The following is a 24,913-nucleotide window of genomic DNA, read 5'->3' on the forward strand; positions in this document are numbered from 1 at the left end:
ATGTTTTGTCTGCCCATTTTAAAAATATATTATCTCTACTTCTTCAACAAACCTAGGTCATCCCTATGTAGGCACATGCCAGTGTGTGTGTGTGTTTTGTTTTTTTTTTGCCAAAAAATAGTATAACCTGTTGTTATTCATTTGTAACTTTTATTCCAGATTTCCTGGTTTATTATGTTTTTCAATCCAGTTGGTATTATATTAAGATATAATAGTAGTTTATCACTAGTGCCCTTGCCTGCTTGCCTACGGTATTTCATAGGGCAAAATTTGCTAAACTGTCTTTTTTGTAACAGCATTTTGTGTAACTTGTGTGTCATTTGTACATTTTTGTCTTTCTTTAGGGGCAAGACAGCAGCCTTCACAGACATCAGAATTCGCACCATGAATGAAGTAATATCCGGAATGAGGATAATTAAGATGTATGCTTGGGAACAGCCATTTACAGAGCTCGTCAATAACATAAGGAAGTATGTGTTTTTTTTTAATTTAATCTTACATTTTTATACATAGCTGTACATGGTCACATCTACATCTCTGTTTACTGGTTAATATGCTGGGAATACTTTTTTAAATTTTCTCTATTTTGGATCTGCTCCTTTCATTTTAATGGCATGTTGACCTGTTCAACAGATTGTATTGCCAGTGAGATGGGTGGATGCAGATTTCAGTGCAGACCCCTGGAACCTCTAGATCAGGGGTGTCCAACCTGCGGCCCTCCAGCTGCTGCAGGACTACATCTCCCATAATGCTCTTTCAGCTAAGGGGCTGGCTGAGGAGTATGGGAATTGTAGTTCTGCAGCAGCTGGAGGGCCGCAGGTTGGACACCCCTGCTCTAGATAATGCATTGGGATCATGCAAATGCCTATGAACCTGCGTGCAGTAGGCTCGATGGTGTTGTATGCCAAGAAATAATTGGCGATGTTATTAAAGTAAACAAACCGCATTGGTAAAGCAATAATGGTTTGTTTTATAGAAAAGGCACAACTTCTCCTTTCAGTAATGTTCTCCAGCATGGATCCAAGAATGTGTTTAACTGTATTTTACTTCTCTGTGTGGTTTGAAGGCATTAGTTTTGCTTTTTTGCATTTCTTTATTTTAGGAATGAGATATCCAAGGTACTCCGAAGCTCATATCTTCGTGGAATCAACTTGGCGTCTTTCTTTGTTGCAAGCAAAATCATCGTGTTTGTGACTTTCACCACGTATGTTCTGCTTGGCAATGTTATCTCTGCAAGTCGAGTGTTTGTTGCAGTGTCCCTTTATAGTGCAGTGAGACTCACTGTGACTCTCTTCTTCCCCTCAGCTATTGAGAGGGTTTCTGAGGCAAAAGTCAGCATAAGGAGAATCAAGGTACAGTGTGTGCAAATGTCATTTGTTTTCATAACCGTTCATTTTATATATTTAGCCCATCGCTTGTCATTTCTAGCCAACTTCTTCATACTCTGTTGTCTTATAAAACAAAATCCACACTCTTATCCTCACTTTGGAGAGCCCTGTTATCTTATGATTGACTACACAATGATTATTATTGCTTTAAATAGTGTTTTCATATCCCTCAGCGCTGTCCAATGCGTATACAGGGATATACCAAGTAGTATATGTAACATGACTTGATTGTTATGTGAAACGAGAGGAAAAGGAGCTTGCAATGTAGAGAGGAATGCAGACAGTAGTGTTAAATTTTGGTCATCAAAAGATCCATTATGAAAATGACAAACAAAACAAACAAACAAAAAACTTATGGTGAGAATGTAACAGGAACTAGAAACATAGTAAAGGTGCTTCACTGGGGAAAAAGTCTTCCAAAGAACGGTAGCACCGGTCACAACATGGCACACCAGTCAGGGTGCAGGAACTACTGAAGCATATTCAAACATTATAGTAACAATAACTTCATTAAAAAGCAAACTGCTTTATATTATGTATGGAAAGTGATTCTGTCACAAAGTGGTCTTATTGCCATAGCAACCGATTGAATGGTCCAGCGAGGAGGAGGACCATTCAACTGGTTGGCATGCTGACCAAGAGCGTTTTAAACTTTGATACCAACCCCCACCATCTCATAAATCACTTTTCAGATTTTAGTGGTTTGGCATTCCAAAATGTTAATCCTCCTCTTAATCTTCTCTGTGAGCATGTGGAGCAGCAGTAGCTCCTTCTTTCTTGTTCTGATCTGCTATTGCATTCAGCCAGGCATATGTAGACTCTCCTTTTTTGAAGATGAAAATAGGCATACATGTTCACTGCTTGCTCTCGAGATAAGATATCACAGTATCTACATTTCAAGCTTTTAGTAAAAAAAAAAAAATAAAAAAAATACAGAACCCCTCTAAAATAGTTTTCATAAATAGTTCTTAGTTACAAACATAACAGAACATGCCATGCTGTGGCAATTGAATCGTATGTATAGTTTGCCGCTGCAGTGTTGGACCAGTAATAATGATACCCCCCTGCTATGATCTGAAATGATATAACCTTATAGGTCATCTGTAAAGTGCCCAGCAATCAGTACAAGACAGCCATTGATGTTGCAGACTAAGCATGCGACCTGATAGATAATATATGCAATTTACAGCCAAACGTGTATATGTATCGGACTGGCCATTAAAAACTAGTTTAAAGGGATAGTGCCATGTCCCTGCTAGCACACAAACTATAGAAAAGTGCATATTAAAGTGTTCTGTGAGTAATATTCATTTTACCTAAACAAAAAAAAATATATAATAACAAAGCACTTACCTGACACAGAAGAGGCTGCTCTGCTGCAGCAGCTTCTCTCCTCCATGGTCATACTATTCTTGCGGCTGATTGGCTGTTGGAAGCACTTTCCACATGTACACACAGGGGTCTGAACACACTCCTTTCACCAGCGTCTCCCCGAGCCAGCGCTGGAGGGGAATATATCGCGTGCCGGGTGATTATTTGACGCGGAAGCCTTTGATTTTGTTAGCCCCTGTTCTGCCGCTTGGAAAACCAGAACCATGAGATTTAGACAAAAACCCAGATCATCCTTATAATAGAGATTTAGGGTATTCGTGAAAACCGAGTTCCTTGTTCAGATTATCAGAACAAATGTTTTTGTTTAAGCAGACATATGGTTTTGATTGTAACACCATCATGCATTTCGAAACCCCTCAATATATAACCCTATAATCGCTTCAGAGTGTTCCACAGGGCTGTTTAAAACATTTTTTTTAAAATAATTATGTTCAACATGCTTGTTCTTGCATTTTTGCACTTTCCTTCAAGTGATTAACCTTTGGTTTAAACAGTGACTTAATACGTTTCCACGCTGCCAAAAAAAGGCAGGAGGCCTCGGAAATAAAATCATTTAATACTTTATTTTTTAGAATTTTTTTTTAATCTACGCTATGTTTCAGGGCAAACAAGATGCTAGATTTGCTTAAATCATCAACAATATTTTCCCTCACCCTTTTGTAGTTGAGAAGGGCAATCATTGGCTTTCGGGGTAGTTACAATTGCACCATGTTTCTAAAAGTCATACTTTTGAGTGGTCATGGCTTTCTTTGGATGAAGAAACCAAAGTTACATTTTGATTGTCTTCCTGGTGTTTGAGGCCAAGTAGGCTTCCGTATGGTCACTGACCACATCTGTTATTTAATACAGAGCACAAAAAGGGTATACCCAGCCGATACCATTTAGAAATGCCTGTCTAATGCAAAAATATTGGGGATTCCATCACACTGGTTGATGCCACAACATTAAAGTACCCCAATTCCGGCAAGTCCTATTTAATAGAACATTAAAACTAACAATATCCGTGCTCTGTGGCAGTGATACATTTGGACTTTTTATTTAGGATCAATTTAAATTCAAGCCAGACTGCTATAATGTGCTGCTCGGAAGCTTAACTTTTCAAGGCAACTGTATTTAGTGTTTTATTATGTTTCAGATTCTATTTCTAAACGCATTAGCGGGTATTCAGATACTAAAAATCTCTAAACCTATGTTTCAGAATTTTTTATTGCTTGATGAGATTACCAAACCAGCTCTTGAAGAGACGGATGAACAGGAAGAAAATCTGTTGGTGCAAATCCAAGACCTCACAGGTTACTGGGACACGGTAAGAAAGTGAGATGGCGTTGACGTTGCCTAGTGTTTAATTTCCTGCCCTTGAGTTGTCTTCAGAATGCAATGTTTTGGTACATGCTGCTCATTTCATTTTACAAGATGTCTAAATTATGCTTTCATAACACTTATCCGAGCACTGACGGGTTTACAAACACAACTTTGGCTGGCACAGTTTGAATGTGGGTCAAAGTGTTCAGGGTGTTTTTTTTTTGTTTTTTTTGTATATTATTTTTAAGGTTACCTGGAAGCATCATGGTAAGGAATAGGGGGAATAACATTAAATACATAAAAATATAATAAACCACTAGGCTGCCCCTTCCCAGCTAATTGCTGTTTGTATCTTTTTACTTGTTTTATAAGTAGAGCAACATCAAAGAATTGGAGAAGTGTCACATATGTATATGTATATATATATATATGTGTGTGTGTGTGTATATATATATATATATATATATATATATATATATATATATATATGTGTGTGTATGTATGTATGTATATGTATGTATGTATGTATGTGTGTGTGTGTGATATAGTATCTCAAGAGTGTAAGCTTGTGAGCAGGGCTCCCTCCACTTATAGTATCGGTTTGTCTTAGTCTTGACATACCCCTTGAATATATGTATTGTATGAAGTACTGCGAAGTAAATGAAGTAAACCTTTCAACTTACAAATTGTAGTTTGAATGCAGATCAAATATCTTGGAAAGTAACTATATACCAGATAACGCGAACCTCGTATTTGTGACTATTTAGGGAAAGTGGATGTAAAAAAGAACCCGTAGCCAGCGATCCCTCATTCACATTCTCAAATAACGCCAGTAACCTGGTTATGCTGTAGAAAACATATTCTTTCAGCATCCATTTACACATATTAGATACAGTTAGACCATATCTTTTCAGCTCCTTCACACAATAAAAGGTAAGACGTGGCTGTTTAGATAGCTGCTAAGTACGTTCACACAGGTCCTTATCCAGTTTCCAGCTGAACTCTGTTACCGATGGCCGCTGAACCCTGCATTTGCATCAAGACTTTGTCTTCTTCTGTGCTGTTCTGATTTGTAAGTGTTTGATCTATTATGAAGTACTTATTTTATAATACATTGCGGTAGTTTAACAAATCAAACCCAAGGGAAAGAAAGTAACCCTTTTTAAAAGATAGTTGTGCGCCAATTCACCTTTAGATGATCACTGCTGCCACCTAGTGGATGGTTATTATACTTGGCTTACTCACCCACCCAAAAACATACATTTCCAAATATGATTTGACCTTATTGACGTTTTATAATAGATTAAAAGATGAGTAATGTTGATTTACCCTCAGTATTTTGTGAGCATATATCAGACCACTGCAAGTAATAGAACGTACAGAAATATTGTATAGGTCATAAAGGCCTTTAGGAGAACTCCAATCCTATCAATAACTATTTTTTATACATATGCAGTGAACCTCCTTTGTGCCAGTCTAGTTAAATTATAGGCATGCAAGGAAACTTGTATGGATTGAGCCTTGTTTTCGGGTTTTTACAGCATTCTCAGTGTGAATGAACAGATCCTGACTACTATGGGGTCTATTCACTTAAGGGAGAGTTTGGGGTAGTCCTTCATAATGTATCGTGAAGTCTAGCTGAAACACACCTCTTCTGCAAAAAATCTCCTGATAACTATATAAATAAAAGATAATAATAATAACTCTCTTGTCTCACAGTAAAAATCCCTGCTTAATTTAGAATATTTTTACCTTGTGGAAAGTAATTGTGTTTGTAAAGACTGCTAGGACCTCTCAGATGCCACCATTTGCTAGTCACTATGTTAAGATTATTTGTGACGGGTTATGGAATTTTTGTAGCCTCTCGAAGGTTCGACTTTATAATTGTGTGATTTATCAACGTGAAAGAGAAAAAAAGATGAATGATGCCAGCAGGGCCAAGGATGATTGTGATGTGGGGTGGGCTTGGTTATTGATTTAATGGGAAACAAGGGGGAAATAGCAGGAAAATAGCAAAAGAGGTATACCTAAAACGTTAACCCTGTTATCTTCCTCCCGGGACGAGAGTGGTTCAATGTTTTTTGGTACCAGATCATTCAGTGTGCTGTGTAAATAAGTTAGTTGTGCAACAATCATTGATGTGAAACTGAGCCAGGGCCGGCCCAAGACACAATGCCGCCTGGGGCGAAGTTTAAAATGCCCCCCTGCCGACGCCAGGGGTCATTATCTACCCTTCCTCTCCCTCCCTCCCTATTATCTATCCTTCCTCTCCCTCCCTCCCTATTATCTATCCTTCCTCTCCTTCCCTCCCTCCCTATTATCTACCCCCCCCTTTGCACTTACCTTTCCAGCAGTCCTGCGGCGAGTCTCCCTGCTCTGCCACGGTGTGCGCTGCTTTACAGCATTACAAGCCGGCACCGAGACCGAGCTAGAGGGCACGCAGAGGAGAGAGAGGGGTGACGAGCGGGTACTGACAACTTGGTAAGTGAAAACCACTCGGCGCCCCTCTCTCTCCTCCGCTTAAAAAAAAAAGTGATTGGGGCGGCAAAGTGGCGCCTCTTCAAAAGTGCCGCCTGGGGCATTTGCCCCACTCTGCTCTATGGTAGGGCTGGCCCTGAACTGGGCATTGCTTGCTAAAGCCAAAGGACGGAGCCACTTCATTGAGAGCCTTTTCTTAAATAATTAACACCTTCGCCAAAACTTGGTTTAATGCATTAATAAATAACAGTTACTAAACTGAATGCACAAATAATACTATTAACCTTTTTATTGGCCCCGATCTGTGCATTTTCAGTACAACAAAAATGGATATAGCCGTATCGGCCCACGAGAAAGCGGAGTTTTTATTTGAAGTTGATGCCTTTTTATTGGGGCCAACGTAGAAAAAGAATTCCATCTCAAGAAGACGTCCAGGGCCCTGGAAGTTTGCGTCTTTACATCTTTTCTATGTTGGCCTAATAAAGGCTATAACCTTAAACTAAAAACTCCGTTATCCATATAACATTCCATATTCTTACAGTGCATAACTTTGTACCTGTTTATTAGCTGCCATATTGAATTTTCAGCACATGCATTAAAATAGAAAGGTTATCTAAACATGCCTTCCACGACCTGTAGGTTCTACTTGAATAAGTGTATATGTGTGTGTGTATAAGTATCCTGCTTTAAAAACTTTTGAAATTAAAATACGATTTATCAAATTGTTCTCTTAATATAATACATTCTAAACTATATTTCTTTACAGAGTTTGGAAATGCCAACTCTCCAAAATATATCCTTTACCGTTCGACCTGGGGAATTACTGGCTGTAATCGGACCTGTTGGAGCTGGGAAAGTGAGTACATTTTTTTTCAATCCCACCCCCGCCCCCGGGTTGGGAAACTGACTTTACAAGATAATGAAAATGCTGATACTCTCTGTAAGCCACATTCAGTGGTAGTTATTGAGCATTTAGTGAAAGAGAATATGTGTGCGTGTGTGTGCGTTCACATTGATTGTTAAATGCATTCCAAATGGGTGATGCAATGTTGGGGAAAATTGCTTGACGTGTTATTTGTCAAGACACTATAGTTTTCAAGTGTTCACTTTCATTATTTTAACAATAGATAGTGGGGTAAGGCATGCCCACCATTTTTTGTGTACGTCGTAATGAATTTTCTCATGTAATGGTTTAAAACTCTCATTTTACTAATGATTTACTTACCTTAATTCATATTTTTATTGTTTTATTAAGTTAATGTAAAAGTTTCAAACTTTTTTTTTTTTAAATTGTTTTTCTTTTTTCTTTTCTTTCCTAGTCATCGCTTTTAAGTGCGGTGCTTGGGGAGCTTCCAAAAGATAAAGGCTTTGTGGATGTCAGAGGAAAAATTGCATATGTCTCCCAGCAGCCATGGGTATTTTCAGGAACGGTCAGAAGTAATATATTATTTGGGAAAGAATATGTTCAAGAAAAATACGAGAGAGTCCTCAGAGCATGTGCCCTCAAAAAGGTAACTGCTTTTGTAGTATCTGAGACAGAAAAAGATGATTGGGTGATGGGGTGTTAGCATTGTTTGGTTCGGTACCATATTCTAAATTTCTGAACAAAATGCATCCGTGGAATATCGTGATCTCACAAAACAAACATTTTAATTTATTTATTAACCCCTTAAGGTTAATAACCTTTTTTATTATTATTAAAGGGTTTGTGATCAAACTGTAGCTGCTCATTTTGCAGATTTGTTTCTTGCAGTACTTTTCTGTAGGTTGGACACACCTACATGTAATGCCTCCATAGAGATACGTGTACGCTAGCAGAAAAGTTTAGGTGTCTCATATACTTAAGTACTTAATATGCACCCCCCCAAAAAAAAACAAAACAAAAAAAAACATCTGAGGTAGTGGCGCTGGAGCAGACCGGCAGCTGTGGTTGAACATATCTCCTGCTCGGAAAATGGGTGAGAAAAATTAGCAAGAGGCACACCATGAAAATTTGAAGTGACCCCACAGCATTAGAGCGCATAAGATGGCTGGAGCATCCCTTTAATGCTATAACCTGGTAGTGACTGTTTTGTTACACTACACTTTGTATTTTCCTTGCAATTAGAATGCAAAATTACATTTAAATATTAATCATTAATTTATGTACATTGGCATAATGATCAGATTTGTAACCTTCTCTTTACAGGATATGCTGCAATTAGATGACGGAGACCTGACTGTAATTGGAGACCGTGGTGTTACGCTGAGTGGTGGACAGAAAGCCCGTGTGAATTTGGCAAGGTTCGTCTTGGTTATGCCCAGGTTTAAAGTTTCAACGATGAGGTATAGACAAAATACTTCCGTTCAGCCTCTGACCAGAGGTGGTAGAGGCCAGTACCGCGAGAGAGTCTAAACATGCACAGGATAGGCATAAAGATATCTGAATCTAAGACTGGTTAAGGTATGTGTCTTTACAGCAGGTGAAAAGGACAGATTAGAGCATCTTTATCTTCACATATAATACATTATAAATTAATTATAATTTAAGGGTTAAACCGAGAACTGGCATGGGTGGAATAAACTTCTTACATAAAGTAGATACGTCCACACCGACTAAAATTATGTTCTAGTTCGTCGCAACCAAGGCACCTTCTGGAATGCCGGTGTGCATAGCATGTAATATCGTGGGATTTTCAATGTGGTTTTATGCCGATAGCGACATATGACAACTTTCCTACTGATTTGACCATTGCGTTGTTCACTATAGTTCTTTTACTGTCTTTAGCAGTTTACCAAACAAATTCTTAAAGGGTTTTGCCTTTTTATCGCTCTGTTTCTTCTTTTGCAGTTATATTGCTCTTATACTGCTTTGCCGTAGTTTTGTTATTGTGTATGGTGGTTGCCAGACTACAGATTAATACGCAGTCCCTTTCTTCTCATTGATACAGAAACACACCCATAGCTGCTTAGAAAAGAGAAAAAGACAGCGGGTGTAAAACAATTACACGCTATTTAAAGTGATTTGTTGCGTTTGGCTTCCACAGGGCAGTTTACCAGGATGCAGACATTTATCTTTTGGATGATCCTCTAAGTGCCGTGGATGCCGAAGTTGGGAGACATCTGTTTGAAAAGTATGTTCCTTCGTTGGTTTTTCATTGTTTACATCTATATGGTTCAATGTAACTTTGCTCGGCACATAATTATAAACACACCCAACGCAATTATGTTCGTGAACATGTGGTTATACTATTTACCTCCTGTAGGTCTTTCGTTTTAACATTGGTATCTATTAAAGTTGTTGCTATGACTCAATATTGACTTTAGATTAGTCGTGACCTGAACTGCCTACTCCTATCACATAGACCAAGGCCCCTTCACCACTGTGGCCTTAAAGACTTGTTCAGACAGGGTTTGTCCTTGTATAATAATAACTTTTGGTTTGGAGTACAGGACAAAAACATGTTATATTTGACATGACTCTCTTGTGTTGGGAAAGGCTTTAGGATTTTCTTAACACTGGGTAATCTCAAATAGACTTGTGCATTTGGATTGGTACGAATTACAAATTTACAGAATTTGGTAAATTCGGTGATTTGTACAAAGCCATGAAAACAAGCCAGATTAAATAAAGCAAGTAGCTCAGATTTTTGGTCTGAAATTCACTGGCCCTTTCATTCACACACTCTCATTCTTGTTCACTCTGTCACACTCTCTAAATGTTTCCCTACCTTCTCTGGTCACCACTTCCGCTTCTGCAGCTCACTTCCGCAGCTCACTTCCGCATCTTCTCTCTCATACCTTCATCTGCATCTCTGTGGAAGTAACCTATGGCGAGCTTCCTCCAAAATTGCGGCGCTTCCAGCGACGTCCTGTCCTGTAAGCCACCAATCGGGGTAGAGGATGTCAACGGAAGCGCCGGCGTTTCTGTAGAAGTTTGCTCCTGGTTGTCTGTGGAAATGCGTACGAAGATAGAAGAGAAGATTAAATAGAGAAGACAAAAGACGGAAGGCAGAAGAGAGAAGGTGAAGTGGCCGGCAGAGAAGGTAGGGGAAATCTTTTAGGGAGCATCAGAGAGAGTGAATGTGGGCAAAATTCCCCCCTGATTTTCATCTGGACCAGAAGGGCAGGGAATGTATGCCAAAACGAAACCCAAATTTTGTCTGGATCGTATTTGGCCCATTTGTACATGTCTAATCTGAAGGTATTGTGATTGATTTGTACTTCATCATTGGCTATTTCCTATACTCCTTTAGCACGGCTCATTAACTACCGACTAGTATGTCATATAAGTACACTAGTGTACACTAGTATGCCACAATGTCTTCATGGTGCTGCCTTACAGATTTGTGTTAATAAAGTTGATTTGCTGTAGTGTTTTTGAACAACTCAGTTTCTTTGGTTTATTTCCTAAAGTTTTGCCTTCGCCTCCGGTTACAATTTCTGTTGCGATCTTTGATGTTTTGTTTTGTACTCTAAACAGCTCTGTTATCTAAATAAATTCAGACATTTGTGTTGTTGAAACAGATAGATAATTCTGAATCTGTATGACAATACTCAGAAAGTTACTTTGATGATTAGTTACCCTTTCGTGCTCCCACAAACAGAACTGATGCTCAATACTGTGATTATGCCATGAAACATATTCACTAAACAGAACACATTTGTCACCCATTGAAGCCCAAGGACATGAAACATTTATTGGTTAAGCAATACTGTAGGAATTTGCACATGAAATGTATCAGACAAAGACTTTAAATTAAGGCATACCAGCCTTGTCATCTAGGGATTTGTTTTATATAAAAGTGAGAATGAGAGGCAGTAGAAGACTGAAAAAATGTTCGCTGGCTAGAATCAGTCAAAGATTTGAAATGGAACAATTCCTGTTTTGTACTTTGCCTTTTTTAAACATTTTATAATGCCTTTCTTATTGATGTGCATGCAAAAGAATTAGAACACACCACATTTTTATGAGGGCTTTGAGTGTATGGTGCTGACATGACTAGCTGCAAGTACCATTGACTTCTGCTGCCTCTGCCAGAAGTCTGACCCATGCCTTCTCGGGGGTTTTGAAGACCCATGTGTCGGCTGAAAGACAGACTGAGGTTGGACACCTACTGCTGTTTAAAAGGTCTCTTAACAGATGTTATCTGTTGTAAGCAGAAGAAATGGGCAATTTGTCAGCTCCATGTGGTGGTTCTCTATGAATTTACAACCTCTGTTATTAGGTCCACCTAATTTTATTTTAGTCATTTTATTTTTTGGATGCTCAATAAGCTTCATGCAGTAGCTGTGGCTGCTACTCCAGTTTAGAAATTTTTTAAAAGCAGTTTATCTCCTTTTTTGACTACTTATTTTTTGGTGTTTTGGATCTTTAGAATTCGTTTTAATGTTTAACATTACAGAACATTGTTGCGGTCTTTACTCGGTTTTGCTAATTATTGTGTTTTTGTTTTCTTTATAGGTGCGTCTGCCAGGCTCTCCGAAAAAAGCTTTGCATTTTGGTCACCCATCAGCTGCAATATCTTAGCGCGGCCAAGCAAATTTTGATCCTGAAGGAGGTACAGGCTTATATCAGCTAGGTTACAGGGGAGAAATAACTACTTGGCAGACTAAACCAGTTTAGCAATATTTTATGTTATGTTTAGTAAATCCTTTGAGCTTTTATACCATTGCCATTTAAAGCACACTTTCCAAAAACACAGCATCCATTTCTGGATCCCTCTTCCCTATACAAGCTCTTTTCCATACTGGAAGATCAGTATATTCAATGCGTAAAACACGTTATCACAACAGTGGAACTCTCAATTTTGAATGGTATTTTAAAATAAACTTTTTGGAGGTCTGTCATTTTTATCTTTCATGTGAAGGTTCACGTACAGAAACCCAAACTTTTGTTTGTTTAGTTTCTATGGAATTAGCAGTGCCTGCTTTTACGTCACACGACAATTAAGTGTTCTTGGCTTAACTTATGAACGAGGCAAATTTCTTTCTCAGAAGAGTTGAGGCTTTCGGCGGTACTAGGAATTATGTTTCTTATTCTACATTTAGTGACACACATTGTGTTGCCTTCTGAGTAGTATACATTCAATTTCATTGTGTTTTTTTTGTTTAGTTTTTTTTGACTGCCACTAGCATATTTCTAAAGTTTATTTAAATGTGATATTGTAAATATGACAGTAGTTTTTATAATGTAACTTTCCAATAAACATGTGTGGGCGTTTATATCTGGATTTATGCGCCCACTATGGAACTTGTTCCAATCTCTTCAAGTACATAAAAGATCAAATAAGGATCCTTGTGGTAATTATTATGGAGAGAGTGTTAAATCCACTAGATTAGCTTCAATTTTTTCCTTTCTACTCCTAGGGCCGAATGGTAGGAAAGGGAACCTTTCCAGAGTTACTGCAGTCTGGTGTCGACTTTGCTTCCCTCCTGAAAAGTGGAGATGATGAACAGTCTCCAACTCAAGATGGCCAGCTGATCAGGTCTTCTAGAATTCGTACCTTCTCCCAGTCGTCTGTGTGGTCGCAAGACTCTTCAGCGCCATCGCAAAAGGAAGGGGTTTCTGATGTGTTGCCAGTAAGTAGACAAAGCCACAAAGTGCTATTCAGACACCAACATATTTTGCAAGCAGCTCTTGATAACAAATGTGAAACAATCAAACCAATGTGCGTGACAAGGTTGTGAAGTACCTTAACATGCTAGATGGTCCTCCTGCTTTGGTTGCTTTCAGCTTCCCAGTCCAAGAGAGACTTCAGATATTTTATATCCTTCCCTAATTTCATAGGTAGTCTCCATTTTCTGTTTTCTATCAAATGTGACTTCGTACGACTGTTTAAAAACGGTTGTGAATTGAGGGCTGCTATCCACTGTCAGGCCAAAAGTTTTTCTTTCTTTTCGATACATTGTAATGAGTTGCTTCCTAGTAATCCAGATGTATTTTCACATTGTGGCACCTCACGTCTAACAGACAGAACCTGTCCTGACTACACTACCTGAGGAGAGCCGTTCTGAGGGTACCGTTGGCTTCAAGGTGTACAAGAAATACTTTCTTTCTGGATCAAGTTATCTGACCCTTTTTGTTCTCTTCTTGCTTAACATTTTGGCACAGGTATGTAAGATAAAATCAAGAGTACTGAATCTGGCTCAAAGGCATAGTGATTCCTGTATTGGTGGATTTAGGTGAAATGTAACATTTTCCTAGACTTTGTATGATGCTGGGTGATACTACTAGAATATGGTATTATTCCCAGTCTTTTAATCTTTATTTTTATAAACCTGACTGTTTACTCCCATTCATCCCAACCTCTCTTACTTCATCTTTACCGAATGTCCTTTTGCTACTATCATGCCATTTAATTTTCCTTGTGTAATGTTAATGGAGGCAACCAAATGGCTCTAATAACATTCTGTATGAAATCCCCAGCCTATCAGGTTGTAATGAAGGTCTGAAGTCAATTGTGTTCAAGCAGGGATATCACCTATCACACCTGTGATAAAAGGACTACTTAGGATGCTCCAATATCATTAAATCGGAGTAGAATATGAAGAAATATGCTCCAAATACTAAGATTAGTGAATAAACCCAGGAATCATGATCAGGCCCTCAGACACTGTAAATCGCCAGGGCTGAAATCATTAGCAGAAGTGTTAGGGAACCCCCCATTATGTGGGACACTTTGAGGGTTTGATTACAAATCGCCAATTAAGTAACAAAAGCAAAAAGAAGGCTCATTTGCATGTGTGTTAATATATTTGTCTGTGTTTGATGTATTGAATGTTTGCCTGCAAACTACACCTTAAGAACAATTGTTTTACATGCCAAATTCTAATAATTGCCCTGTTAACTCTAGAGTTAAAGGGAATTGGTCTTTTTTTTTTTTTTTTTTATAATTTTGTAAAAAAAAATTTGAATCTTGTCATTTCTGACATTTGCTATATTGTGTAATGACATTGCGTGTTTTGTTCCTGCAAGGTTGCATATGTGTTGCAAGACTGGTGGCTTTCTTACTGGTAAGTTTTTTAAGTCCTTCAATATTTGGTTTTATTTAATTTATAAATGAATTCTTGTGATGAGAATAAAATCTACTCTGTATGCTCTTCATAATGCATCGAGGTAAAGTATCTTATTTTACTGCAGCTCACTGACAACTATGTGCTTTCTGAGTGAACTCCGCTTACCCAGAAATTTTTTTTTCCACCCATGCTGCCTTTTTTAAATAACTTTTTACCTTAGGATATGCACATTCCAAAAATTCTTGAATTCCTTTTCCATGTTTGCCTTTGTTCTTCACTGGAAACGTACTCCTAGTATCTACTACTTTCTGTGGGGAAAGCCTTCTTGGAAAAGAGGCTAATCAGCGTTGGTCCTTTTTATAAAGCATGATGAAGCTAGTTGAGTTAACCCACTAAATGTTCAGTCCAGTGAGTTGGAAGTCGAACGAGCTGGCCATACCCTTGCCATCTCAACTACATACTCAAAAAGGAATATAAATAAGAAGGAAAATTGGTCACCTGGATCACTAACATAGGATGGGTTGGCAAATGCTTTCCTAACCCTGTTTGCAGGAGTTGGTTATTAACACTTTAAGGGATATGCTATTACCCAGTGCCTTCTTCATTCTTCCTAGCACTTCCAACTTGCATGCCCTTAACTGCAACCGGCAAAATTTAAACAGTCACACTACGTGAAGTCATGTTTTGTGAGTCGAGGTGAAGGGTTAATCTTGACTTTCATTGTGTCAACCATACAGAGTTGAAACTGGGGCTCTCCTGCCAACTCCTTCTTCATTACATAAACGCCTCTGTATCTTATAGACTGTATTAAGCATTTGTTTCCACATATTCCAGCTAAGTCATTTGATATGAATTTAATATATGAATTCATACAGTGGAACTTATTTAAGCTATTTTATGGGAAAAGTCTTGCATATCGTAATTTTTTTTTTTTGTGTGTCTTTGTAGGGCAAGTGAACAGGAGAAACTCAATATTACATCAACTGCAAATGCCACTGAGACAGAGAAGCTGGATCTCAGTTTGTATTTGGGAGTCTATGCAGGTAATGAGCATATCTGTGCATATCCAGGTACCCGGAGCCCTCCCTGTTCAGGATGCTTGTAGGTATCCCGCTGACGTCAGTGTCTCTGTGAACTGATGCTGTGATTGATTTAAAGTAGCTATTGAAAGATCCTTCTGCAAACATTAATGGTTTATGTTTGCAGCAAATGTGTATGTATTTAGAGAGACCATATTAGCTAATAATTAGTAAATTAGAAGTTTACGGCTGAATTATGACTCATTATTAATATATAATTGGCACAATATTTGTGTAGATTTCTCAATAAATGACTAATGATTTACTGTTATATATTTGTGTGTAATTAATTATACATGTTTTTATTGATGAAGTAAAGGTACTTTTTAAATCAAAACATGTTGCGCTACTTTGACTTATGTACACATTTTCCCTAATATAAGGCTTCTGCTATATGCGTAGAAAAAAGAAAACCCAATGTAATTCTGCAGCTCTGCCACTAGGTGGGGCACTGCGTACACGGATTATTCATTATAACGTGTATAAATTGGCCGGCACAGTAAAGTGTCAACGTCTGCCCTAAATTAAAGTTCGATAATGATTTGAGGTTAATGCCAGTAGCAAATCAAAATAAATACCGAACTTTATTGTACTTTTTGATTACGAAGCAATTTACAACAATGTAGCAGCATTACTCATTACCAGTGTAATTACTGCTTGCTAACTGATATATACAGCTCTCACCACATACCAAATCTCCAGTATATTGTGTAAGCAATAACTAATCCTGTATTAAAAGGCTTCTCATTGTTTTCCCACTTTTTCGTACCATAGGTTTAACTATCGCTACCATCTTGTCTGGTGTTGTGCGCAGTTTGCTGGTCTTCCATGTTCTTGTTTGCGCTGCTCAGGCCCTGCACAACCAGATGTTTAAGGCGCTGTTGCAGGCACCGGTCCTGTTTTTTGACAGAAATCCCATTGGTAAGTTGGTAGCAGAACAAACTCTCTTTTTGCATGCTTTGTGTCCATGTTATCTGTGTGTATGTATATGTGTGTGTATATATATATATGTATATATATATATGTACATAGGTGTGTGTGTGTATGTATGTGTGTGTGTGTGTGTGTGTGTGTATATATATATATATATATATATATATATATATATATATATATATATATATATACCGTATTTGCTCGATTATAAGACGAGGTTTTTTTCAGAGCAAATGCTCTGAAAAATACCCCTCGTCTTCTAATCGGGGTCGTCTTCTAATCAGACCTCAAATAGAGGTCTGATTAGGAGACTAAGATCCAGATCCCCCGCACCGCTGCAGGGGACCTGGATCCTCCTGTCTCACCCGACCCCCCCCCCATCATACACACACTTACCGGTGCTTCCTGCAGTGTTGCCGGGGCAGCGGGTTGACGTCTACGCGATACGCGTAGACAACGTCCGCTGCAGCCGGAAGGAGGTGTGGCTAGCAGCGGGGGTTGTCTGCGTCCGTCGCATAGACCTTCCCCGACTGTCAGAGATCAGAGTTCCCCGCTCCGGTGCGGGGAACTCAGATCTCTGACAGCCGGGGAAAGTATACGCGACGGACGCATACAAACCCCCGCTGCTAGCCACACCTCCTTCCGGCTGCAGCAGAAGGCGACGTCAACCCGCTGCCCCGGCTGGAAGCACCGGTAAGAGAGGGGGGGAGAGCGGGGGAAGGGGGGTGAGAGAGCGGGGGGTAAGAGAGCGGGGGAAGGGGGGTGAGAGAGGGGGGGTGAGAGAGAGAGAGAGAGTGTGTGTTAGTTAAATGGGGGTATAGGGTGTGTGTGTGTGTGTGTGTGTGTGTGTGTGTGTGTGTGTGTGTGTGTGTTAGTTAGTTAAATGGGGTATAGGGGGTGTGTGTGTGTGTTAAATGGGGGCATAGGTCGTTTCTGGAGTGGCGTTAAGGGGGCATTTAATAGAGCACTCTGCCTCCTGAAATGCCTTATACCTCCCTATATGCCACTCTGCCCCATAATATGCCTTTTAACCCCCTAAATGGCAGAGTGGCATATAGGGGTATAAGGCATTTCTGGAGGCAGAGTGCTCTATACAATGCCTTTTAACTCCCTTAATGCCACTCTGCCTCCTGAAATGCCTTATACCTCCCTATATGCCACTCTGCCCCATAATATGCATTTTAACCCCCTAAATGCCAGAATGGGATATAGGGGTATAAGGCATTTCTGGAGGCAGAGTGGCACATAGGGGGTCAAAAGGCATACCATGGGGCACAGTGGCATATAGAGGGTTAAAAGGCATATCATGGGCCACAGTGCCATATTGGAGTGGCAAGCCTGGGGGCAGATGTGTGTAACTGGGCGACAGGTTGGAAAATACAAGAAATAAAAACAAAAAAAAATCTTTTTCTCAATCATAGCTTTTATTAAAAAAAATAGTTTACATGAATTAACATTTACTGGTAAAACTTTTTTCCTTTGGGTCGTCTTATATTCAGGCTTTTTCTTTTTTTCCTAAGTTAATATTCAGATTTTGGGGGGTCGTCTTATAATCAGGGTCGTCTTATAATCGAGCAAATACGATATATATATAATCAATCAATAAATATATAAATAATATAATGTGTATATATACACACAAAACCAATAATATGCTATTGCACTCCAAACCAACTCTGTTGTAGCCTGATGCTAGGTAACAAGACAAAGTAAAATATTGATGATAATGACCCTGGAGATATTTTTAAAAAATTTCTGTTATACTTTTTATATATATATATATATATATATATATATATATATATATATATATATATATATATATAATGTGTGTGTGTGTGTGTGAATGACTTTAGAATCATTTCTTTTACTTTTTCCTGTCCAAATAACTGCTTTGTGGTGCGCAGTTAGCACCTGCTCATAAGTACGAGGTCTAAAAGAAGCCTCTATTACCTTTTTTGTTAACCTTTAAGAAAATGAATACGCTATTAACTGCCATTTCCTTCTTTTCTTTGCGTTTTTTGTTTAAACATGACATGTAAATATTCCATTACTTCTCTGTTTAGTTTTTGTGCAGCCCTTTGTGCTTCAAAGTGTCAAAATGACCTGAAATCAAAAAAATCTCTGTCACCCCTGACCTTAACAGTTCCTTTTTCTTTGCAAAGAAAAATGTACCTACGTAATTTCCCTTAATTCACCTGAACCCCTCCAGGGGCGAGCAGACTAAAAATAGCCGTGTGTTTAATCTAGTGTGAAACATTTCTTGTTTTAACATGTTTGAAGGAGGTTTTAAGGAAAGTTTGCTTAGAATATTTGTTTTTGAATTGTCTGTTTTGAAAACCTAGCAACACATATCTCAAAGAGAATAGAAAGTAATGCTTTAGAACATTGAAAGATTATATCTTTTATATTTTAAAGGAAGAATAATTTGGTTGTCTACATCACGGGGTGCTTTTGTAAATTGGGGTTTACTCAAAAACAAGGAAGCTTTCTTTATTATATGAAATCGGTGTGCATATGTATAATATATATATAATGTATGTATATTTGCAGTAACAGAAGTGTAGTTATGGAACCCAGTCTACAGAATTTGTCTGACAAATTATTTACATTTATGGATAGTGCCCCCCCCCAATATACATACTATCTAGGCATCCACTCGTTAGAATATCATCTTTGGCTAAGGTAGGAATAAAGAGGGCCGGCTTCATAAAAGCAAATGACCAGGGTGTTTAAATATTATTGAAATAAAACCTTATTAATAGTTAAAATGGACAGACAGGGTATTTATTAAGCACTAGCACTGAGTGTAGATATATACAACCTCTGTCACTACCTACTGCCGACTTCTATTTACAATAATGTCAGCCGCGATACAGACTGAGCTTATTTTATTCTATTGCGGCAACAATTTGCGCAGCGCATATTTTCACTAGAACTGACAAATCGATACATCAGGTAAGAAGGCCCTGCTCTCAAGCTTACAAACTTAGTGAGTAGCTGCTGTCAGATCCCAGATGAATGAGGTTTGCACAATTTCCCAATGAAGTGCTCCCAACATTTTAATTATTGTTCCTACTGCTAGTTGTTGTTATATTGGGTTGCTGTTGATGTCCTGTCAGTCTGTGCCATATGTCATACGTACAATCTGAGGTCTGGTAGGAGCAGATCGCCATTGGATTAACTAATGGTTTAGGTAACACTAGCTGCTAGAACTAAGTGTTCTCTAGTGTTCTCTTTTTTGCAACAAATCCATTTTCTGCACAGAAAAGGTTCTCTGTCGTCTCCATCACCGTAGCTCTTTCGAGAATATTACCATTTGGAAAACAGCACCGACCCTCCCCTTCATCCCATTGTAGATAATACAATCGTCTACACGCTGAGAGAGAAAAAAAACTTGTATGTTCTTCTTTGTATCTTTATTTTTTTTTACGTTTTGGTGTTTGGAGAGGTGTTTTCTTAACGTTACAGGATTTGATAACAAAAGCAAGCATTAACAGACTACATAAATACCTGACCCAGGGCTGTGCAGCAAACTATGTATAATAGAATTGGGTAGTAGTATGAGTGTGTACCTTAAATACAAACGTCGCTTATTTTAAATAAGAGAGCTAACTTTGCAATTGGATATTAAACATTTAATGGTTTCCAGTTGTATAAAAATTTCATTAGTATTCTGGAGAAGTTTGTTAATTGTTTTGTAGATGTAAAAAAAAAAAAGAAAAATGGAATTTATTTTTTAGAACAGAGGATACTAATAGTAATTTTTTGTTCTCGTGTCATCTGTTTGCAGGAGTACTCAAGCTATTTCATAAATATCGGTAGTTCTGTTTTAAACCGAGTCATATTATCTTCTACCCAAGAGAGGGCGGTATAGCTCAGTAAATATTCATTATTCCACTTACAACTGTACACCCTTTCTATATATGTATTAAAACAGCAATCCATCATCTGTTTTACCTTGAACACATCATAAAGTGTGCAGAACAAAACAAGAACATGTACTATATGCTTTTTGAGGGGACAGGTTGAGCTCAGTTTCTTTTAAAATATGTTTCAATATATCTCTGCAAGTTGATGTTAACCACAAAAGTTATGGTGGGTAAAGGTGATGGAAAACCCTTCCACTTAAAATTAAGGGGGTAGTAGAAGCATTATTGAACACTCAAAAATGTGGCAAAGGGTGATTATTGTTGGCCTTATTTGCATGCGCCTACCCAGAATCCCTTGTGGTTGTGGCAGCACCATGAGATTTCTGAAATCTGATGAGAAAAAACAGGCCTTCTGGCTTGTCTGGTGTCTGTAGATGAGTGTTTAATAATACTTCTACTACCAAGTTGGTGTCCTAAAGAATTCTTTTTTCAGGAAGGTAGAAATACTTTTTATAAGCGAACTCAAAAGGCTTAGATTCCTTTCTCGCTAACTTATTCTCGCCTTTAAATTTCAATGATAAAAAGCAACAGTTTAAAAAAAGTTCTTGTTATAATGGCCTAGAAGTGTAGCCATGGTAGAGCCGTGCTTGGCCTGGCTCATGGGGAGAGGGAACATTGCCTTCTTCCCTCTTGCATACCCTGCTGTATGTGGAAGAAGAGTCCCACTCAGTGCATAAAGAAGCTATGTCTGCTCTCTGAGCTCAGGCTGGGTTGCACAGTAGATGTAGGATTCATGAACCAATTTATTCATCTGAATAGAATTACAATTTATGGCCGTTCATGTCACGGTGTGAGAGAAAGATCTCATACTGGTTTCAACACTGAGTTTATGGCGATATTTTCTGTGCATTGTTGACCCAGAAAAAAATCTCCCACACAGCATACCTCGACAGGCCCTAGTCCCATCCAAAACCTTTTCCAGAGTGTCTCCTTATAAACATTGTGCTGTTTACGAATCCACATATTTTGTGCAATATACTGCCACCCATTGCTGTTTCTCTATGTTCCTTGTCTTTAATTATTTCACAACCAGTTTGTGTTTGGAGCTTTCCAAATGCCAAACTTTTGGTATGTAGCACCAGTTCCAACTCCTTCCCACTATCACTGAGAATGCCATTTTGCTTGATGGCACACCTTATATTTAGGGAGGGGTGAACTTCTGAGGATCTGAACAGAGGGGAAAAAAGTAACCTTCAAGCAGATTTTATTCCATTAACCAGACGTTAAACAATTTAGCAAATTCAGCATACATTCTTACATCATTTTGATGAGGTTGCTGCCAGTGGTAATTACAAATCGATATAGGGATAGGAGAACAATGGGTTGCATCAGTCACTGTGTTTTTTTTTGCAACCGCATAATAACACACTAAATATTATTTTTTGGGTGTTTAAATTGAGCAGCTAATAACTCAAGCAGGTGTGTCAAAAACCAGTATGACTTTGCATGTTTGACAAACAGCATAATGTTTTCGTACAAGTGGCTCAATGGACTTCAAGTCTATATCAGGGTGTGATATTAAATGATATTTCTAGTGGGAGTAGTTCATTTGCACTTCATAGTATCACAATAGTCATTGTTACTCATTTAAATAGTTCTCCTGTGGCATATAGTAGATTACTCATTGTATTCTACTAGCTTATCTTTTTAGAAGCTGATTACATTGCTCCAGTCAACATTATGTTAGATTTGTTTTATTTGCCTCCATTATCTGTGTGGATAACCTAGTACTACCTATTTTTATTTCAGTATCGTATTTTTTCCCCCCTAAGCTTCAGCTGTTCTCCAGTCACAAGCTAGTCAGATGTTCTCCTAGACCTAGAGTCAAGAGACGGTTCACTTAGACTGTCCCTTAATTGTTATAAGCAGTTAAACAGTCAAACCTATCATAAGAATTGTTGTGTTCTTGTTAAGGAATTTATTTAAAAAAACTAGTTTGACTTTTCCTTTCCTCAGCTTGCTCTTGATAGGTTGTAAGCTCACAAGAGCACAGGGCCCTCTTCTCCTTTTGTACCAACGTATTATTGTTTGTGATTTTAAATGTATCTTACTGACTCTGATTGTAAATTGCTACGGAATCTGCTGGCGCTTTATCAATAAGTGTAATGTAATGATAGATCCCCAGGGCTTGGATAATGATTAGTAAGTACAGGTAGCGTCTTGTTCCATATAGATAAAAGGCCTAATATTGAGAAGCGGAGGAACAAAGTCGGGTCTAGAACAATGAATGCAGAGTAAACCAAGAGGTTTAATCCAGAAAACTTAGTACATAACAACTGCCCTCTGACTGGAGTTGGCTATGTTTTTTTTTTTTTTTTTTGAAGAATAGTTCTTGCGCTGAGTTCTATACCAATCACCTGCAAATTTGGTTTCTATGTATGTGTTAGAAGTTGTGCATTAGCGATGTCGGAAATGAAATGGCTAGAGAGGTAATGGGAGCAAGCATGAGCATCAGACTTTATATTATTGAGCAGTTTGCCTTTTTATAGCAACTTGGAGTTTAGTAAGAATGAACACAGGTTTGTGAGTAGTTAATACTGCCTGTTCAACTAAATTCTAACATTCATTTAGATTTTGCAGAGCATGAATGAGTACACATATGTTTCCATATGGCGACAACTTGCCCTGGCATCCCTGGCTACATATTGAATGTATCTTTGAAAGAACGGTTTGTTTGAAGTCAGCAGTTGTGGAGTTTATGAAAATTGTGCGAAAAGAGTGTTAATGGCGCCCGTTTAAATAAAATGCATTTCCTTGTTCTTTTAAAAACACTTAAGATAAATTGGTAAAAAATCTGATGACCAATTCCTTATCAGACTCAACTCAGAAATACAATAATTCACTCCAAATATATTTACTTTTGTAGTATAAGCAGAAAAAAAAATGGTCTCTTAATTTTTAAATTTATTTTTAATATCAACCAAATCTTTTTGTAGACCATCTACAGTGGAGGTTTTATGCTATGCAGTGTTATTGGCTGATAATATTCATATAACTATGATGATTGTCATTGTTTGCCAAAAATATATTTTCCTTGTAAATTAGGGATGTAACTAATCCTCTCTTTAATCCTTGCATTGTACTACCCATAAAAATCTATAAGAAAACATGATCCTTAACAAGCAAGGGTATTATGTACTAACACTAAATTTAGCTATAAATGTAAGCAGCTTGAATATGTTTTGCAAAATAGAATAATTTCATATTTGAATGAATACCAAATATTTTTATTTAATTATTGAGGTTAAATAAAGTAATTTTGAACATAAGAAAATTAAATCAAATAATTTAAAATTTGGCAGTAATTTAGGATAAAGTATTTGTTTGTTTGCACTAAATGCCCGTTTGTTATCACATGTCGGCCAGTGCGTGCATTTTAATCAAGCCGTACCCAGGTAAAATTAATCCATGCCCCAGGGAACATCCTATCGTGTTTGCGATGCTAAAGGATCTGGGATGAAGCAGATACGTAGATTTTCCTTCCTGTCTTTTTAACATATCATCATTACTTCTTTCCTTTTATCCTGATCCTATAATTGGCCGTTCTATCTGGGAAACTGAAAACTGCTAGAGGATAAAGCGATGAAACCTATATGTTACAAGTTCTGATCCCTATTATGATTTCTTTCTAGGAAATTGTTTAAAAGTAATCTATGATTGCAGTAGAAATGTTGAATCTTGGATGTATGCTTAACAATGACATAAGCATATGATGTAATAGGAATTATTCAGAAATAAATGCCGACAGTCCGGATGTGGATATCGTTGCTTGAGCTAAACCAAAATTATTGAAATCATAAACTCACCTGTGCACAAGCAGCATAATGCACACTCTGTGTATATGTATGTGTGTATATATAATATATATATATATTACACATTTTTCATGTGTGTTTATGTAAACTTGAAAGAAGTGAAAAAAACTATCGCATAATGATGAGATGCCTAGTGAAATTGTTCTGTGCTGTTTGGTGGGAACAGAAGACGTTTTGTCTTAAAGTTTTGAAATCATTTGCCATGTTTGCATGTGTCGAAGTTGGCTCCTATTAGGGAAATCGTTTCACTTATATTAGATTCCTGTCACGAGGGCTCAGATAAAGAGCTTAGGCTGGAATCTCTTAGGTTCAAGCATCTGCCACTAGGGGCAATAAATAATTTCCTCATAGGCAATCATCCTGTGTATTGTGGTTCTTCCGAGCAGTTAATCTAATTTAAACCTCCCAGATGATTCATAGCACCTCAATGGGATTTATACTTAGTATTAAATTCTCTCATGTCAGGAACTTTCAAACATTTCCACCTGCATTACTGAATATATATTTTCAAAACGATTGGCATGTTTATTTTTTGGTTTTCTGTAAAGGTGGATGCAATGTATATGTAAATTTTCTGTCCAGGATTTCTATTT

General features: G+C 37.9%; 1 protein-coding gene across 1 annotated transcript in view; it reads left to right on the forward strand.

The window, feature by feature from the left end:
* The window catches only part of ABCC4 (ATP binding cassette subfamily C member 4), an 89,567-nt gene that overhangs the window by 15,368 nt on the left and 49,286 nt on the right, over positions 1–24,913 (forward strand). Inside the window, exons 7-19 of the mRNA XM_053455368.1 lie at positions 345–470; positions 1,103–1,352; positions 3,979–4,086; positions 7,327–7,416; positions 7,880–8,071; positions 8,749–8,843; positions 9,587–9,673; positions 12,004–12,100; positions 12,909–13,121; positions 13,513–13,653; positions 14,518–14,555; positions 15,507–15,601; positions 16,412–16,558. Coding sequence (XP_053311343.1) covers positions 345–470; positions 1,103–1,352; positions 3,979–4,086; positions 7,327–7,416; positions 7,880–8,071; positions 8,749–8,843; positions 9,587–9,673; positions 12,004–12,100; positions 12,909–13,121; positions 13,513–13,653; positions 14,518–14,555; positions 15,507–15,601; positions 16,412–16,558 — 1,679 coding nt within the window. The remainder of the gene's footprint in view (positions 1–344; positions 471–1,102; positions 1,353–3,978; positions 4,087–7,326; positions 7,417–7,879; positions 8,072–8,748; positions 8,844–9,586; positions 9,674–12,003; positions 12,101–12,908; positions 13,122–13,512; positions 13,654–14,517; positions 14,556–15,506; positions 15,602–16,411; positions 16,559–24,913) is intronic.

This window comes from Spea bombifrons, chromosome 2, assembly GCF_027358695.1.
Source record: "Spea bombifrons isolate aSpeBom1 chromosome 2, aSpeBom1.2.pri, whole genome shotgun sequence".
Taxonomy (NCBI): domain Eukaryota; kingdom Metazoa; phylum Chordata; class Amphibia; order Anura; family Pelobatidae; genus Spea; species Spea bombifrons.